Here is a 21156-nt window from a genome sequence, read left to right on the forward strand (position 1 = left end):
TTGAATTGAATAATATCTCCATTTACGAAATGATATATATAAATAGTATTTTTTCTTATAGATTATTTTTTGTCAAAGTGAAAGTGAAAGTAGATTTAGGACAAAGTTCAGGGCAAGGTTATTATGAAGATAGTATGAAGTTGGAAGATTTTTATGTTTGTGAAGAATTTGGTTTTATGCTGCCTGATCCACTTGTAATTATATCTAAATTGTTATCAAAAACCACTTCATAACCTCAAAATATTATGTTGAGACACAAATAAACTTATATAATACATGTAAATAGTATAGTTGCCTCAACCGGAAGTAGGACAAATCGCCCCACTGGCAAAACGCCCCACACCAAATCGCCCCACTATTAAAAAATTTAAAAAATCGCCCCAACCTGGTTAACCAACTCGCCCCACTTTTTAAAAAGTGAAAAGGGTTAAATCCAATTAATTTTTCCCCTGTCAACTCGCCCCACTTATTGAAAAAAGGAAAAATCTACTTCTATATATGTAATTTTCAGGTCTACCAACTAGCCGCACTTAAATGAAAACTTATTTGGTTTTTTGTAATCTACACAGAATACAAAAAAAAAAAAAAAACACGAAATTTATTAAACTTTTTTAACATTCTTAAAATGATAATTGCAAATACATTTTTGTATCATTATTGGAGAATAACTTTATACTTGTAAGCTTAGTTATTTCGGTATAACAATTGAAAAGAAACCTGTTAATTGTATCATAATCATACTATTGATGCGTGATTAACAATTATATATAACTTTATTGCAAAAACAGAGTTTTTAACAGCAATTTGATTTTATAGCACTTCACTTTGGTGTTCAAAGGTATTGACGTGGGCAGGGACAAAGATATACAACGGGATTGCATCTTTTTTTGTAAGTGGTTTATCTATTTGTCATGAGTGGGGCTAGTTGATTAATTTTTTTTTTTATTGTATAAATTGGTATCACGTTGTCATTGTCATCAGCATTGTTTTCGTCGTCATTTTCAGCGTCATTCGAAGACAGATGATTTCCGGATAATAACTAGAGGCAGATTAATAGGGTTTTTTCGGAGGGCCTGGGCCCCCCTTTTTGTAGGAAAAATTTGGTTGATTATATAGGCAATTACTGAAGCATGACTGGAGCATGTCCCCTCTTAGGCAGTCAGTGGAGTGAGTTGACCCCCACTTATAGAAATTTATGGATCTGCCACTGATTACTTTAGTATTAGTAAATAGAAATCAATAAAATTTTAACACAATATTGTTTATAACCTCAAAAGGAAGGTTGGGATTGGTTTTGGGGATTATGGTCCCAAGGCTTAGGAATAAGGGGCCAAAAAGGGGCCCAAATAAGCATTTTTGTAGTTTTCAGTCAATAACTTGTGTTTAAGTGTATAAATCTCTCTGAAATTATACCTCAAGCTTCCATACTACTAAGTGAGGGCTATGGGGGTTATGGCTTAAATCATTTATCATTAGCAATTAGGGGCAAAAAAGGGGGAAAAAACAAGGGTTTTTCTGGTTAAAGGACAATTAATACAATTTAAAAGCAGTGTAAGGGAGGTAATCCAATTCAAATATAAAGAATACTGTTATATTTATATATATATATATAAATTGCCTAGAAAATCAACCTAACGATGTTAGAGTAGATTTGATTCGTAACTTCCTCCCCGGCACCGGGCTGGAACCTGTACTTTTTATTTCTAACTTCTACGACAACACAACCTAGCATTGTGCAGAAACAATATCCCCTCCTATATATATATATATATAAACGCCTAAAAAAGTGTACACAACAACACCAAATGCAAAAAATGTAACTATAAATGTAATTATTTATAAATATTTAGGATAACAGATATCCTTCCTCAGTGAGATTCTGATGTTAAATGAATCATCTTTAAGTCTTCTAAGATTAAACTATTACAACCTTGAAATTTATACAATAAAAAAGTCAAACTGAACATCAGTTAAGATGCTTGAAACATTCTAAAAATTTGTTAAACATGACATAGGTTATATGGCTTATTACAACAGAGAGTTCAAATGTATGTTTAACATATATTCTAAAGAAATGATGAAGAACGTCTTCATAGAACGAAATCTTTATCTAAACTACATGTAGGAATACAATAACGTCGCTAAGTAGCGACGTCGAATATACAGTTACGTAATTACCGCGGTAAACGACGTTAAGACGTTTACCAATTAAACGAAAATGTCTATAATAAAAGAATGTAAAAGTATTTTACAACAGTATGCTTTAAATACAAATGATAATGTGCGATATGAAAACCAGCTGATAAAGGTAGCGCTGTTGTCATCATGGACAAATGTGACTACATTCAAGAGGCAGAACGCCCACTCTCTGATGAGAGATTTTATAAGTAATTAGACTCTGACCCCACCCCTCAGTTCAACAAAGAGATCACCACAAACCTGAAAACATGTGTGAACAGGGACATATTGATGAAGACACATGTATTTAACCTCCCTCTATACTAACGTCCCCCATGACAATGGTATTGAAGCCTGTAGGGAAGTCTGGAACTCTCGTAACACCTTACATCCACCAACTGAATGTCTCATCCAGCTTCTAACTTTAGTATTAAAATGCGATAACTTCACATTCAGTAGTGAACACTTCCTCCAAGTTAATGGAACAGCAATGGGAACAAAGATGGCCCCGTCTTACTCCAATATATTTACGGGGAAATTAGAACAGAGAATTCTCAATTCTTCTCTTCATCAATCCCTCTCTTGGTTCTGATTTATCGACGATATTGACATGAAGTGGGACAATATTGAACAAGAACTAAATTTGTTCATTCATCATGCCAACGATGCCCTGATCCCTCAATAAAATTCACATATGAAATGTCTGGCTCTAAGATCACATTTCTTGACACTACAATGCAATTGAGGGATGGAAACATCTTTACAGATCTGTATTGCAAGCCCACAGACATTTCAGATTTCAGAAAATAAAACAATTTTTTTTTTTCAAATATTTTTTTCTTTAGGGGATTAATATTCAACAGCAGAGTGTATTGCTCAAAAGCAAATACTTTTTTTAAGTTCATTAGACCACATTCATTCTGTGTCAGAAACCTATTCTATGTCAACTATTTAATCACAATCCAAATTCAAGCTTGAATGTTGTGTCCATACTTGCCCCAACTGTCCAGGGTTTGACCTTTGCTGTAGTATAAAGCTGCGCCCTGTGGATCAGCTGGTTCTAGGTTGCATTTCGTGTGCCATAAAAATATGATAGCTCGATGTCTGTGACGTAAGATGTCCAACAGTGACGTTATTTGATGTATGACATCATGCCAACATGACCATTACATTTGGGACACATTGATTAAAAACATAGCACTGTTTTATCTTTGGTCTTTTTTTTTTAAAAGATACAGCAATAAGGAAAAGTTTGTAAAAATTTAAGCATGGACATGCGTGTCCCTCAGGCACAATGGGTGTGGACACATTTGTCCCTCCGGCAGCAAGAGGGTTAAAAGAAGTTGTCCTGAATTTCTCAATTAATATTAACTTAATTTTAATTGAGAAATTCAGTACAACTACTTTTAATGTTAATCTTTAATCTTATAAGTATAAAGTTATTGAGCTTCAATTGAGTTAAAATATGACCATCTGACATATATCATATGAAATCTTAGTTTTTGTTCCAGGTTGCTGTGTTCCTTCAAACTGCCCTCTAATACATTTGGTTGCACTAAAGATTATATACACTTTAAATTTCCTTGGTTTGTAGTAAAAACAAAATCTTTTGTTTGTTCTTTCAGCGTACCTTACCAGACTATTTTGGACAATGGAATTATCTAGCAGAAAATCTGACAAGTTTGATACTTCAGAAACAGTTAAGGGAAGAAGTAGACAAGGTGTGGAACTATAAAACATGTACAATTTTAAAATGTTTCATTCATATGCAATTACTTGTTTTATTTTCAAAAAACACTGTTCTTTGAGTTTGTGTAGATCAGGGTTACACAGTGCCTTTAATACTTCATTAGATTTTTACTGAAATTTGAAAAAAAAAAAATTTGTTTGACTTTTCATATAAATGAAAGATCCTATGATATATATATATATATGAATATAATATAAGAATAATATATAATATAAAAAGAAAGTTTTTCATCAAATCTATTCAAAATGTGAAAACATTGTTAAATCAAGGGGAGATAACCCAGAAAATATTTTTTACAAAAGTATGTACAGCAAATTTACTTACTTTTGTTTAGCACAGAAACTTTGGTATTGCCTTTTTCTGTTTTTGGACACTTTTAATGTTTGATATGAAGTTGGTCAGTTAATTTAGGCAATCTAGTTATATACATATCTTTTATATTGTTGCAAAAGCCCCCAAAAAATGCAGTAAAATTTTGAAAAGATATCTAAACTCTTTACTTCAACTGTATTTTAGATGCCAGTTTTGGATCACAATAAGTTGAAAGGCTACAGACAGTTAAGATTGGCACACCTTCAGTTATCTATGATATCATCTGCTTATATATGGCAGGAGGGAGACAAAGGAGTTCCTAAGGTTTGTATTACATGTATATAATAGACAACTTTCGAGTTCGATGCATTTCCGTCAAAAACTCTGGTTTTAGTGAACGTCATTTGTGCGTTTAGGGGCGTTGTCACTTCCGTTTCAATGTTGAGCGAGTGGTTGGAAAACTATAATTCTATATTGTACGAATTATACAGCAAATTTAATTCTCAAAATTGACAATCAGCACTGCTGTCATTAGGGAATTGTCATTAAGTACCTACAGAACAACCATTATTTCTAGTTTATCCTGCACAACGACGATCACTAAGACGCTTGATGAACGTAAATAGTGCAGGGATACAGGCGATCCCCTCTATCTGGTAAATGACGTCATAAAGGCGTGCATAATTGATGAGTTTTTGCCGGTGACGGATGAACTCGAAAGTGGTCTATTAGATTATATTTGGCAGGATGGAGACAAAGGAGTTCCTAAGGTTTGTATTATACATCAGGTTATATATTTACAGGATGGAGACAAAGGAGTTCCTAAGGTTTGTATGATATAATTAGATTATATAAGGCAAGATTGAGACAATTTACTACGGATCTTATAGATACAAAAAAACATGTAGGAGGAAGATTTCTTAGTATGCAGAAGTGCTATATCAGGTTAAATGATGAGATTTTCTTGAAAATGTCCAACTTTCTTTTTTTTAAATATATTTCTCTTGGAGATATATCTGATTACATATAAAAAGCGAACAGTGAAATATAATTGATACCTTCGGTTAAAAAATATCATCTTGTGAATTGAAATTCATAAATGTCCTGAGAAAATATGCTAACTTTTGCAGGTATTACCAGAATGTGTTGCAGTGCCATGGTATAAAGTATCAGAAAATATTGATATCAAACCTGTTGTTTGTCATCCAGATATGGTACTGTGTAACTGGACACTTTTAGACCCACATAAGTATGTAACATTAGCTAGTTGTTAATAGTACATGTACTCCATGACATTGTTCATTTCATAGTATGAGGCTGCAAATATTTATTTAGTATTTGATTTAGTATCCAAAAACCTTTTTTAGGCAAAAGTTTTGGTCTACATTTAGTTACATGTACTTGAACTTTTGACGTATTAACATCAAAATCAAGGTTTTTTCCTTTAACATGTTTAAAAATATATGACCACATATTCAAGTAAGGTTATATTCCCATCTGCAGTATCTGATTTAGCAACTGGAAATCAACTTTTTATCAAATTCAGTCTATTATAGCTATATATATACAGTAACTTGGACTTTTCTTTACCATGATGATCCCTGAAACTTTAGGGATATCAATATTATATTGCAATTTCGATACAAAGTATTTGAGTTAGCATCAGGGAACTAAAATTGACTGAAGGATTGACTGATCAATGGACTGTTAACTACTATATGTACTGTGCTACTTGGTAGTCTGATGTAGAATTAAACTTAAGAAATAATCATGGGGGCTTGAATATATCGTGATTTTACCACGGGTTGGCCCTTTATGACAAATATTTAACCCTGAGTGATAGCGAGGGGTAAAATATCGGCATAAAGGGACAACCCATGGTAAAATACCGATATATTCAAGCCCCCATGAAATATTTCCATTCTTATAGGACAAATACGGCAATTGTTTATGATTGAAGCGCTCTAGGTGAAGGAATTATTTGCCGTTCCCATAAATAAACGCACTTTTAAATTGACTTAAAAGAACGGAGCAAACTGATAATGTGACATGCTTTAACTATTTACAATAATGTATTCAGATGATTGTAAATGATAACTTTACTTATTTGTCTTAAATGTATACAAACAATGGCTTATATAACACATTTTTACATCGTTTTTTTGCGTTTCCTTGTTGTGATGATTTTCGGTTTCACAAGAGTGTATTTTCCCGTAAAATGCTTATATTATACTGTGAAAGTACTTTTATTCGTGGGGTACCAATTTTTGTGGTTTTCGTGGATGACTTTATCCACGAATTTAAGTGTCCAACGAAATAAAACAAAAGTTGTCCAAATCAAGACATTGAAAGATCCCCATCGGTAGGTTTGACTACTGATATGATCTAGAGAATATATTGAATAATGCCAAATCTGAGAATACTTTAATAGCAGTTACAGAACTATAACCGCATGCAGGATCATACCCATTTAATCTTTAATAACCTTAACTGTACAACTTTTGATCTTTTAATTCTCATAAAAAATATTTTTGATGGATGAAAGTCAGATTTCCGGTAATGATATGCTAGTATGATAAAGTTTTCATTTTATATCCTCATAGTTCTCGTACTATAGAAAATAATCATTTCATGCTGGGCTTGATTTTGATAAGAATTATTTGACATTTCAAGATACGTTTATAGCATTATTTTGTTTATACATGTATTACTGTTTTCTTTAGGTGTCATGTTTATGGCCTAATTAACACCTTTGGTGGTCTTTAATCTGTTGATCACTTTATCATTGGTTAATTATTGTTTATATTACTACAATTTACACGGGTCAATGTTTACTTTGCAATTTCCTTCAATCCAGACAATTTGTAACCTTCTTTTCTAAAGGCTTTAATTTTTCAACTTTTTTTTTTAGAAAACATAAATCCACGAATTTAAAAATCCACGAACATGTAAATATTACTCAAACCACGAAAATTGATACCCACGAATTAAAGTACTTTCACAGTAACGTCATCATTCTGTGACGTCGAGTAGCTCATTCATAAAAAAGCATATGACATGGGAGTACGATGGGAACAGCCCAAGCAAATATTTTCATATTTTACCATGGGTGTGTACTCAAAGCATTTGAAGGACGTCATGTTAGAATTTTTTATATATCTTGACATAAAAAATTCCTCAAGAAAAATATCAAGGTAAAAGTTTGTGAATACTAGATATTACCAAACATATATTCAACTTCATCATACAGATACAGTTGAGTCTATCAAATTCTGTCAAAAATTTGATGAGTATTTATAAATATAAACAATTTCTGAATTTAAAAAAAAAATCCTCTTGCATTGAATGTAAAGAAAATAAAACAAATAAGAGTTTTTTGTTTTATTTTCAGACCAAGAACATTAGAGTAAGTAAACTATATACTCTGTATAACACAACACCACGTTTGATGATATATGTATATTTCTATGTGTCAATGTTCTTATATTTGCACTAACACTGTTTTGATATGTGAGGATACTTTGCATGATTTTTTTCACCACCAAATAAGATATGTTTGTATGCTTTTACCATAAGTGGTAAATTGAATCACATTCCAATAACAACTTCAAAGGTTTAGATCACAATTTCAATTCAAAATATTTGCAATTATTATTAGTCTCATTCACAAGTAGCTATCAGTGTATAATTTTTTAAACTTGGCTTTAATTATGTTTGTTCTTGATTGTCTAGAACTAAGCCAAGGTCAAATCAAGAAAGTTTATTCATATACAAAACCTATGTTAATTTATACTGATGTAGAGTCTAGCATATATAACCTTTTGATCACAGCAACAAGACTATCTGTTGAAATCCACATATCTTTTGGTTTGTCTTGTTTGGTTGCTGTCTCATTGACATTTATGTCTCGTATTGCTGTGATTACGTTTTAATTTATCTCACCACTTTTGTTTTCATTTTTATTATTTGGTTTATTGTTTATATTCCCAAACTTATTTTTATTTTATTCTAAAAATAGAAACCTACGATGCTTGTATACTTTTCCTGGAGGCATGGATTCTAATTGGTTTTTCATGGTAACAGCTCGTATGGAATTTGATTTTGCTCCTGCACCAAAGGTGATCTTTTTCTATGCTAATTCAATAGGCTCTGTTCAATAAGAATACCAGTTAGCCAAACAATGAATCTTGTTGCTGATCAACTGGTTAAAAAGTTTACACCATAGTTGGAAAGCAATTAAGTGTAGTGTTACAAATATTAAAAAATAAATAAATGATTCAAAAAATTTATAACAATGTGAATTTTATTAATAAACCAACCGGACACTTTCAGTGCAAAATTGTCTGATGTTACTATGGTGTATATGAAAATTGGCATATTTGTCCAAATATTTCCATTCTTCACACACAGCTTTCATATAAAATAGAAATGAGAATCAGCTTTACACAAAAAGATATTCTACGCATATCAAAATGTTTGTAAGATACATTTGTAGCAAAATATCTACTAGGTTTCAGTTGTTAATCCTATCTGAATATATATAACTAGACCTCAAAATGAAGCTCTTTTGGCAGATTTTGCAGGGTTACACTAGATTCAAGAAGTTTTAATGGAAATATGTTAGGCTAAATTCCAAACTATCAATACTGAAATCTGTCAAACTAATGTTATATAGTTATGGTAGATTTATAAAACTTTTAATTTTCCAAATTAAGGAGGATAATCTTAACTTCTCTTTCATAATATGAATATGAAAATGTCTGCATAATCACAAAAAGTAATTTGCCCTTTTCAGAATCTAGAGGACTATGGGTATTCTCATTGTTTGTACACCAAAATGAAAATAACATTACTTCATTGGTTGAATTTCTATTGTTTATCACGTTTTAAACCAATCACAACATTTTGGTGTACGCTTTTGGAAATATAACCCAGAATGCTTTAGATTCTAAAACGGCAAATTCACTCTAATCAAAATATAAGCTTCATATATTAATATGATTATTTAGTTGTAAGTTAAAAGTGAGTGTAAAGAAAATGCAAGAAGATGTGGTTAATAATAAAGAAAGCCAACAATACAAATAACTGAAAAGAATCGCGATTCCAATATGCAATTTAACAATCTTTTAACTTGAGGTATAATGATGCATGAACTTTTTCAGTCAATCTCACTTCATATTTTTTGTTTATTTATTTTTAACTCTCTCTGCCAACAATAAATAAAATATTTAGCTTACGATGAACATGCTTTGTGTATTTATTTTTCAGTATATAATTGATGCTATTAAAGCTTCAGATACAGAAGACACAGAAGCATTGATACAAAATTTGATATTAATCAAACAAGTTATTTTACATATGAAAGAAACACTCAAGAGCATGCACGGTATACAATTTTTTTCTAGAAATCAATTTACTAAGGACTCTGAAAGGTCTACAGATATAAATGAAGAAAAAAATACTTGAATTTGATATTCATAATTAAAGAATGTCAGGAAACTAGAAAATTACATCTATGAACAATTGTATAGTAAAGGGTAACCTTATGATCAAATTTAAATTATTGTGATAAATTAGAATACTGCAAATCTTTAAATACTTTGAAAGTTGATAGCATTTCTCATTTTACTAATGAAATAATTTTATATTTAAATATAGTTATTTTATTGATCCAGAATTGGTGTCTGCAGAAGTTTTCTATGACACACTACGTCCATTTCTTTCTGGGTAAGTTCAGTTTGATATTTGTAACCATTTGCTTTGTGACCAACTTAAGCACTTACTGTGATTTTTTATTTTATAAAAATGAAACATATAGTTCACAACTGCATTTTAATTTGAGATTGTGTGCGTAATTCATATGAACATGATGAACCAACAAAGTTTTAGCAACAGTTTATATTTGATAATTGACATCTGTTTTACCTGCATTGTCAAAGGCAAGTCTAGTAAATGCTTTCTGTCTGTCCATCTGTTTAAAAAAACCTGGGTAGGAAACTTTTGTCAAATTTTACAACTCTAATAATGTACAAGGTGCTCGTTAAAGTTAAGTTAAATTTAAAGTAGAGACTAACATATTGGTAAATTTCACCAAAAACAACTTTTCAGAGATTTATTACCTTAAATTTTAATATTTTAACTCTCAGCCTTCTCTCGAAATTTAATTTTACAGCAGCAGTCAGTCATCATTCCTACATTTAATGCTTTTAAACTTTTAATGATTGTGATTTGCAGAGGCAAATAAGCATTGAAAGAATATTATTATTATAAATAATTATATTTTTATTTGATGATGCTGCTTGTTGCTATTTAAAGTCATATGAAACCTAAAATTAACAAAAATTGATGCATATGTCTTTTATAACAAAATGGATAGTTGTCATTATTAATGAAACAATTTTTATAATTAATCATTTACTGCGAGTTTTGTGTTTCCAATCCAATGTCGGTACACTAAATAATTATGATTGACATACTTCGGTATGCCTGCTACAGATCATTCTAACAACAAAAATAGGCGTGTTATACAACATTGTGTAGAAAATTCAATTTACATTTACAACATAACAAGTTTTAGTGGGGTTGACAACTGAGAAATAGGCATATAACGGAATTTTGCAACCATCTGCCATTTTTCAAAAATATGAGTTAAGTACCTTGTGTTATATTAAGGTTTATATGGAAAAAATTCTGAGACTAGTGCCTGTGGTGTCAGAACAAAAGTTTGCATGAACAATAAAAAACCGAACTGATGCAATTACTTACAACTTGCTTTTTCAGCTTAATATAGATATTGATATTTTAGACTAAATAAAAATCATCTAGTTTAGGATTTAAATTCTGTCTATCTTTTTATAGATGGGGAGGAGAAGGATCCCCATTTCCTGAAGGCTTGATTTATGAAGGTATATCTGAAGAACCTATACAGGTAATCATGTTTCTAGTTGTTATTTCTGCATTTAACTTGCCATTCTGGTTAGTAATTGTTTCATAAGATTTTTTTTTTCATTGTCAACATTCTTAACTTAGTAGGTTTGTCTACTTTGTATATATAACTGCTTTCTCAACTTTGATGAACAGTTTTGATTACATATATTTTATTAAATTTATTATTGCTGGATATATTATTCGATGCTTTCAAACTAAAACTAAAAGAAAACATGTATTTACTAGTGAACTATTGCCACTGAGTATCCCAATTTTAAGAGACCAATAGAAATTCACTGATACAATAAGGCAGTACTTGCATAAATAAGACAAATGTCAATATATAAATTGTGTGGTGTGTGTCTTGTTGTTTTTTGGTGTCCACTGTAGCCATTTGAGGGGGGATGAATAATATTAGTTACGTAGTGTGCTAGTGACCTAATACGGTATATATGGGGTCAGTAAATTCCATATGGGGTGAAAGCGAAGCTCGAATCCCCATATGGAATTTACTGACCCCATATATACCGTATTAGGTCACCACCACATTATCTTACCGACTATCTTAACGTGTGAAATTTAGACCTATCAAAATGACCAAGTCCTCAATACTGTTAGCATTAAGAAACTACTTCCATTGATCCTATAAAAACAGATACCAACAATAACAACTCGTGAGGGTTAAATGTGTTATATGAATTTATTTCAATCTTAATCATCAATTTCTTCGTCTGTTGAAACCTTTACGATTTTTTTTCTCAGTACCGTTTTGTTTTTATAAAGGGACGTAACACCACTACTAACCGTGTATGAAATAAGCCCCGCCTCCCTACTACCTTATATGGAATATAAAGGGACGTAACTCCACTACTAACCGTGTATGAGATAAGCCCCGCCTCCCTACTAACCTAATATCAAATATACACGGTCTCCACGAGGGCGCTTTTAACCAATCACATTCCTAGAAATGTATAGGAGGTAAGATAAATGATTATACAAAAACAAATCTTATTTAAAATTTAATTCTATTCATAACTAAAGGCAGATATGGGTATACATCAATGAGATATAAACACAATTTCATAAAAATCAAAAGACATCTAGAGCGACAGTTGTGTCAATATTTGGCACAATTACAAAAAACATACCTTACTTCCTATATTGTTGGACATTCTACTGCAAGAAGATTATAGTATATGCCCTGGTTTAATCAGTACAATGTATATATATATTACAGATGTCTGGAGGCAGTGCTGCACAGAGTTCAACATTACAGTGTTTAGATGCAGCATTTGGTGTACAACATGAAACAAGTAATAAATGTGATAGTTTTCTCTCTTTGACTCATCTGATCTTTTCCACTAGTCAGTTTTCTCTTTAAAACTTGATAACTCATCTATGAAATATTACATGATCTATTTGATTTAATGAATGTAAAATTCACAAGAAGTGGATTTAGCAGGGTTAATACACATATGTGGTGCTTTTTAAATACGAACCAAAAACTCTTCATAAGGTTATTAGAATAAATGGAGAAGATGTCCATGGGACACAGATGATGCCTCCATATGCATATATAAAACGTTATAGAGTGAAAAAACTAGAGACCTGCAAAAGTGATTCCTCCCTAATTCTAACTTGATCTGTGTTTAATGATAATGATTAGTATGAAAATTTCATAACATTTGGATTAGGCAAACTAAAGTTGGAGAACTGAAAATAAAAAAAAAAATTTCCATATACAAAGTGATTTACTTGACCTATTTAAATAATAAGAAATGTAGCTTAATATGGAATGTTTTATGAATACTGATTATGATATATGAAAGATAAATATTTTTGATTGATGGCTCATCAAGAACTTAATTTATTCGATCTGATATTGGATTGGAATTAAGAAGGGTGCATTGGCATTGGTTATAGAAACTTTTGCTTAATATAGAGAACCTTTTATTTTGTTTGATTGGAACAGACTTACAAAGATCTAAATAAGTTTGTGTTTTTGGATTTCCATTTGATAGTTGTAAGCTAAGAGTGTAAGACACTCAGTATACAGACAATTTTTCAGGGAAATGGTGATTTATGTCAATCAGTTGTTTATTAAATTCAATATTTTTTTGTTATCATAGGTATACAGAAATTTCTTTTGAAGATGAGGGACCACATGCCAAGTGCTCACAAAAAGTTTATAGAAACCATATCTGAAAAATCTAGTATCAGAAGTTATGGTATGTGTTTACCATTTATACGTTCTCAATCTGAAAAAAAAAATTGCTCAAGAATTAGATAATCATTCACAAAAAAGAAACAAGACAAAAATATTTAGGTTTATTAGCATGTGTAATTAAATGAAGACATTGAAGTATTTAATGAAGTTAAAATATATCTGCAATGAATGAATCTGTTTGAGTTGTTTATACAGCAATGAATGCAAAATATCACTTTACAATCATTTCAAAATGAAAATAAAAAAAATGTTTTCTTTTTTTTCAGTTCAGAAATCAGATGATAAAGGGCTCAAACAATGTTTTAATCAAGTACTGGAGGCAATGATTGATTTCAGAAGCTATCATCTACAAGTGGTTACAAAGTATGTAGTTCTTGTCCTAAGTTATTATGATTAATTCCTATTATTATAGAAAAAAAAAGTTATGCATTTTATTAGCTTTGAATATTGTATTTCTAATCTAAGTCAAATAGAAAAGAAGGGAGACAATTAGTGCATAGAAAAGGCTGATGACAAGTTACTTTTCTCCCTCACTTTTTCAACCAATCATTTTTAAAAGTCAAAACTTATAAGACAACGAAATTCATCATTACTGTTGTTTGATGTCATATTTTACTTTTTTTCTCCCTTCCTTCCCCAAAAAGCATAATTTAAAAAACTGAATGAATGACTATCACATTTGCATAATTCTATGTGAAACACTTTTTGTATGCTAATTGTGTAATTGTTATTTTAGGTATGTTGTTATTATGTCAAACAGACAAACAAGGAACCAGGATTATGAGTCTTTATCTAAAAAGGGAACAGGAGGTACTAGTAAGTATTTCATATGGTTAATTTTGCAGCTTCACATAAAACTGACAATAATTTGCTCAGGATGATTTTCTTTCAAGTACTTTTATTCTGGAAGACTCCTGTGATGTCATTATAAACACGTTAAACTAGCACTGCCAGCAAATGCTCTCAAAAAGTGCACATTTATTCAGAGAAATTATTAGCTGATTCCTTATTAGATTTATTTCCCTTTTTAAATGATTTTTACCATTTTTTGTGCCGTTTTGCCTTATTTCTTAAAAGTAATAATAGATAGATAGAAACTTAAATTTGCAAAATTGTTGGAGTTATTGCCCTTTAATGACATTTTTTTACCACTTTCTCGTATTTGTCTGACATGATGAAATGAAAACAGATAAAAAGACAATTTTAATAAAAAAAATTGTCAGGGAGGTAATTTCTACTAATAAGTCAAATTTTGCCTTCTTTTGGCAAGAGTTTTCAATAAAGGAAAAGGTACGATAAGGCCTCCCTATTTTCTCATTTTCTAAATTTTGCTTTGGCAAGCTACTTATTACGTTAAAGTATTTCCTTAGGTTTGAAATTTGTTTGAATGAACTTCAAAACCATTAATTTCAGAAAATGGGAGAGGTAAGGGGGTAAAAGGGCATCAAAAACACAAAAAAGAAGTAAAAATACCGATTTTGACCATTGTTTCTTAAAATTTAATAGCGTGCGCCTACCTGACCCAGACAGCAAAAACAGTTCTCATGACATTGGAATAAAAAAAATCCTGGGTCACTTTGGTGCAGGCACTAAAAAAATAACAATTTGTTGTAAAATCACCTGCAAAATCAATAATAATTATAATATTTGAATAACAGAAAGTAAACCCCCCTCACCTCACCCAGTTGCAAAAAATCAGTGGTTTTAAAGTTCATCACTATCAAACTTCAAACATCAGGGAATGTTTTAACATAATAAGTAGCTTTCCAATACAGAATTTGAAAAAAGAGAAAATAGGGAGGCCAATAACAGGCCTTATTGTACCTTGTCCTTTGTGATATTCACACAGAAATTGGCATTATAAGTGTATGTAATCTTTATAACAAAGGACATTTACGGGGGAAAAAAAATGATGGAAATGTCAATGAGACAGCAATCAAACAACAAAATCAGTCTCCTTAGTCAACAAGAGATGACCAAAATCTACCAAAGTCTTCAGACAGACACACAAACTAAATTGTGAATACTACAACCTATTCCATCTTATTGCAAATGAAATCAACTTTTCCTTGGAAAACTACCTGTTCATTTTGGGTATTGACATTGCTGTTAACAGAATGTAGAATTGCTGTCTTGCTTTTTCAAAATACAATGTAAATGTTGTAGGCTTGACAAAAATACAGCCTTTAATCTTTTTAAAAATGATCCTGCATGTTTAAAATGTTATTTTGTATGCTAGTCATATTTTCATATCTATAAATTCTGGTGTTTGATATCTGTCATTTCTGGAAGACAATCATCTATATCCTTATCATATGATATATTTTTTTTAGGTTTACTTCCATTCTTAAAGAGTATAAGACAGTCAACAACAGAAAAGCTGGTTGAACAAGGAAATTAAGGGCATGCGATACAGTTTTAATCCCGCATTTAAATTTGGATGAAAATTTGCATGTAGGCTATTTTTTACATGATTAAATCAAATATGTAATTGAAAATATATCTTCATATGCTACTTTTTGAGTAAATTGAGGTTCAAATTTCAGATATTTCCTAAAAATATGGATTGGTGGACATATTTCTTCTTTCGATCGAAATACATAACTATTTTGTTTTAAAAGATAAACAGGATCTGTTTTTTGTTAAATTATTTGTAATGCATGTGTTAAATGAATATTGCATAAATTTGTACGTTTTATTTTACAAATAACTCAAATTTATCAAATGATCATGAATGTAGGAAAAAACATCATTTTTTGCTGTATATTAATCAAATTTAAAAAAATTGCACTATTTACGTTTTCATGAAAATTGGTACACATAATCTTCTTACATAATTAAACCAAATGTCATTTTAAAAAAGAGGGATCCATGAAGTTGTTTTCAAGTTAAATCAGTTTGAATGATTAAAATCAGCCAAAAACTACATCTTTTCCTGATAAGTCACTGTTTGACGAAAATAACAATTTACGTTGCAACTGCATTACCTAATTTGTAATTGTATTGTATGCCCTTAAATGTTAATTCTTATAATTGTATGATCGCAGTTTAAGTGACACATGGTTAAAACATTTGAGCGGCATTAATTAGACCAAGGACAAATGTTCAAACTTTTATATTTTGATTCAACAGAACATTATCAGTATTTTGGAAATGATTAAAGGGACCAACATGAGAATAAATTAATTTATTAAATTGATACAGTCAAACCAGCTTCAAAGATCATCTTTTTTAAGTGAAAACATGTCATGTCAGGCTCTAAATATCCTGCTTTTGCAATACCAATACATTTTGAACCTCATTTAAAGTTCAATTTGTCTTGTAATGTCAGTATTCTCTGGTCATAACAGTGACTTTTATATAGATTCCACTGTAGTGATTGTTTATGTAAGGGGCAATAGTTTAAAAAGAATGTTTTACTATTTCTTTACATTTGATAATTAAATGTTTTTTCTTTTATGAAATGTATTTTTAAATGAACAAAGAAATGTAGTGTACTTATTCATGTTCTTTTATACAAAGGATAAAAGATGCATGCTTTCATTATCATTGGAAGAGAACTAACATTTTGATATTTCTGCCAAATAAAATTAATTTTACCTTGTATGTATATTTTTATTAAATATAACATGCTTTTATTTACATTGCTGAGGGATTCTGGGAAGATGTTTGATCTTTTAATTGATCGATTGTTTTTTGTTGTCCAGTGGAAAATATTTTATGTATGTTCATGACACATGGCTATATATATATACATCACCATCAAGTCAAATGTGAGAGCAATTTTGGTCTAATTTATAAATGCTGCAAAGCCAAATAGACATCTATTCAGGCTTTAGAAAAGGTTTTACTTCTGTATGTGAGAAGTCCTTGGATGACTATCAAATACAATGATTAGTGCAGCTGCTGATGTTAAAGAACTTTAATTTAATCATGAACTGCAAACAATCATTTTACAATGTATTATTTTTTATATGTACATGACTTTTTTTTAATCTATTCTAATGATATATTGAACTATATTTTTGATGATTAACTATTTGTAAATGTCTGTTTTTGTCTGTCTTGTATAAGAGTACCTCAGGGAAGATTGTTTTTACTATCTGTTTAATCTCTTGAAATAAAGAATTTATCATCATCTTTAGTTATTCATCTAATGTTGACCTTATTTATGGTTCAAGTTAAGTTTTAATGGTAAGTATGAAAATAAGAAGATGTGGTATGATTGCTAATGAGACAACTCTCCATAAGTGACAGCAACGACATGTAGAAGAAACTGCAAGCTACTGCTCACTAATGATACTCCACCCACATATATCGGTAAACAGGTGTAGGTGACTTGTGTAAACCCTGGAACCAAATTTCAGAAATCCTTGTATTACAGGTTCTGAGAAAAATGTGACAAAAAATATTCAACTTGGCTATCATGTGTAAAATGATATCAGTGTTGGGTAAACAAGAGTTGTTGAGTGATGAATCTGAAAACGCATCACACTTTATAGGTGTCTTATATAAACCCTGAAACCAAATTTCAGAAATCCTTGTATTACAGGTTCTGAGAAAAATATGACAAAAAATATTCAACTTGGCTATCATGTGTAAAATGATATCAATGTTGGGTAAACAAGAGTTGTTGAGTGATGAATCTGAAAACGCATCACACTTTATAGGTGTCTTATATAAACCCTGAAACCAAATTTCAGAAATCCTTGTATTACAGGTTCTGAGAAAAATATGACAAAAAATATTCAACTTGGCTATCATGTGTAAAATGATATCAGTGTTGGGTAAACAAGAGTTGTTGAGTGATGAATCTGAAAAAGCATCACACTTTATAGGTGTCTTATATAAACCCTGAAACCAAATTTCAGAAATCCTTGTATTACAGGTTCTGAGAAAAATATGACAAAAAATATTCAACTTGGCTATCATGTGTAAAATGATATCAGTGTTGGGTAAACAAGAGTTGTTGAGTGATGAATCTGAAAACGCATCACACTTTATAGGTGTCTTATATATACCCTGAAACCAAATTTCAGAAATCCTTGTATTACAGGTTCTGAGAAAAATATGACAAAAAATATTCAACTTGGCTATCATGTGTAAAATGATATCAGTGTTGGGTAAACAAGAGTTGTTGAGTGATGAATCTGAAAACGCATCACACTTTATAGGTGTCTTATATAAACCCTGCAAGGCCGTAACTAGGCATCTTATTTTAGTGAGGCAAAATAATGATTGAGCCGAGCGAAGCGAGGCGAAAAAATATTTTTGGAGGGTATGAAATGAATGGTGCAAAATCCTGCATTCTAGGCATTTTTAGAGAGTTTTTTTTTTATATAAATTTTTCATATTCTAAGACTTTTACTAACACCAAATTTTTAAAAACTTTATTTAAATTTATATGTAAGAGAATCATCCAAATATCACTGATTTGAGTCTGCTGCTAGAACATAGAACAAACATCGATTCAGTAGAGTTTGCCAAATTTTTCTATGGCCGGTTCAGTCAACTCGTTTCAGAATCATAACTTGGTCTGCTGATATCCTTATCGCGATGAACATGGCAAGCCCGCACAATCTCTCGCCACTCATACATGCTCTTTCCCAAGTTTTCAGTCGTTTCAGGGCAGTCTGTGTTTCTAAAGGTAGCACATTATCATCAACACAATGATCAATGTCTTCTTCCAATTCCTTCCATCAGCAATTCGGTAGCAGCATCGGTAGAAACAATTTTGTTCGCAAAAGGGAATTAAGCTTTCATGTAAGCACCATCATACAGTTGCAGTTACAAAAAATTAAACTCGCTTTTATGCTGACAAAGAGTAGACAAACTAGGGATAGAATGAGATAAGATAAATGTATATGATTCTATCTATGGAGTGTATATGATATGGGTACAGGGGAATTGGAATGGAGTTTTTGACGTTTACATGTAGGTCCATAATTTCAAATTATTTCTGGAAATAGTTGGTGGTATTTAAGTTCCATAATCAATGAATTTAGGGGTATGGGGTGTCCGATTCCGAAACCCAGAATATAAAGAAACGAAATTCCGTAGTCCTGAATAAGTAAAGACAAAATCCTGTGTTAAAGGTTCTACCATTCATCAATAATATCAAATTGGAATATGGGATATTCTTTCAATTTTTAAGGTTAAAGAAACATGGATAGAAACTAATCCATGCATGTTTCATATTATTTATATTTTATTTATCTGTAAAGAGAAAGATTAAAGTTCGTGAAATGAATACACAGGCAGGACTGCCCCCTTGCGATGACTTGATATGTCAAAAGTTGGTTAAACGGAGAAATGAATACGCAGACAGGACTGTCCCCTTCCGAAGACCAGTACTTGATTTATCAGTCTACTTATCGTTTTTGGATTGTTCTAATGAAGTTATATGCAATACTCAGACTCTGTTCACAAAAAAAATAGTTTACTAGAATTATTCCTTCTTTACCTTCGGTGTCGCTTTTCCTTTTCTGCAAGAGCCCGTGTTTAACTAGAGATCCATGATGACTATCGTCACTAGGTTAATGTTATCGAGAAATATCACCCGTTGAGATGCTGAGTTATATCCAGGAAGAATAGTTTAAAAGGAATGATGACAAGTTATATAGAAATTAAGGTTGAGACAGAACAACAAATGACTATTATATTGATACAGGTATAACAAAAACAATCAGTGTGGAAATTTTAGTGAGGCAATTGCCTCACTTGCCTCAAGGGTAGTTACGGCCTTGCACTGAAACCAAATTTCAGAAATCCTTGTATTACAGGTTCTGAGAAAAATATGACAAAAAATATTCAACTTGGTTATCATTTGTAAAATGATATCAGTGTTGGGTAAACAAGAGTTGTTGAGTGATGAATAAGAAAACACATCACACGTTAATGGGGATTTATATAAACCCTGAAACCAAATTTTAGAAATCCTTGTATTGTAGTTCCAGAGAAAGATGCAACGACGAAAAATATTCATGATGGATGGATGGATAGACTCACAGATGGAAGGCAAAACAGTATACCCACACTTCCCACTTTTATAAAGCAGGAGTATAATTAACTATAGGTCCCTGCACCATTTTTAACAATGAGCAAATCACATATCACACAGCAAGCTATAAAAGGTCATGAAATGACAAATGAAAAATAATTCAAGAGAAAATTACCTCCTTATCGAAATTTCAAGCAGATGTCAACTATATTTGTTGTATGGAAATATTGTATGGTGTACATGTCTGTCTGGCAGGATTTCCCTGACCTTATTTCCTTTTTATGGTTTATTCCTTTAAGACAGGATTTTGTAGTAAGGTCTGTTTCTCAGATAATATAAGCAATAGGTTAATTTTATTTGGTGTATTGAATGATTGCATGTTGTAAATGTCCAAGTGGCTAGGGTCCTCCATCTACCTCATTTACATGGATGATTGAAAATAAAAGCTTATTTGATACTTATAGCTAAACTTTTATTTTAAAGACTAACATAAATTTAACAATGATCAAAAAGCAGATGAGATATATCAGTGTATGCACTCTTGATTGACATAACTTGCAATTGGTGGGAATTAACTCTTTAAAACAATTCAATATAATTTAATTTTGAATGTAACACGTCTTCTGATTGGCTGACGTTATTTTGTTATGAGCCCATAGACATAATTTAGTCATGTGACCGTGACGTCATCAACATTTTTTCATGGTTTTCTACTGTTTAAAATGGAATTTAGAATTAAATTATAAGCTATGTGCGTTATTC

The 21156-nt window shown here is 31.1% G+C and overlaps 1 protein-coding gene across 1 annotated transcript; it reads left to right on the forward strand.

The window, feature by feature from the left end:
* Positions 1-14: 14 nt before the first annotated feature.
* LOC139489894 (indoleamine 2,3-dioxygenase 2-like) lies at positions 15-17532 on the forward strand. Its single transcript, XM_071276740.1, has 15 exons — positions 15-194; positions 3804-3899; positions 4445-4564; positions 5371-5509; positions 6964-6970; positions 7632-7646; positions 8259-8358; positions 9509-9626; positions 9916-9967; positions 11099-11168; positions 12405-12480; positions 13297-13395; positions 13661-13757; positions 14131-14210; positions 15728-17532. Exons 1-15 carry the CDS (start codon positions 30-32, stop codon positions 15793-15795), a joined length of 1302 nt encoding a protein of 433 aa, XP_071132841.1. The 5' UTR covers positions 15-29; the 3' UTR covers positions 15796-17532.
* The last annotated feature ends 3624 nt before the right edge of the window (positions 17533-21156 follow it).

Source organism: Mytilus edulis, chromosome 9 (assembly GCF_963676685.1).
Source record: "Mytilus edulis chromosome 9, xbMytEdul2.2, whole genome shotgun sequence".
Taxonomy (NCBI): domain Eukaryota; kingdom Metazoa; phylum Mollusca; class Bivalvia; order Mytilida; family Mytilidae; genus Mytilus; species Mytilus edulis.

Bases quoted from the DNA above. Each gene is read 5' to 3' on its own strand.
- LOC139489894 (XM_071276740.1), top strand. From the start codon at position 30: ATGATATATATAAATAGTATTTTTTCTTATAGATTATTTTTTGTCAAA. The intron at 4,565-5,370 runs GTTTGTATTACA...TAACTTTTGCAG, and splicing joins GAGACAAAGGAGTTCCTAAG to GTATTACCAGAATGTGTTGC. The intron at 13,758-14,130 runs GTATGTAGTTCT...TTGTTATTTTAG, and splicing joins CATCTACAAGTGGTTACAAA to GTATGTTGTTATTATGTCAA.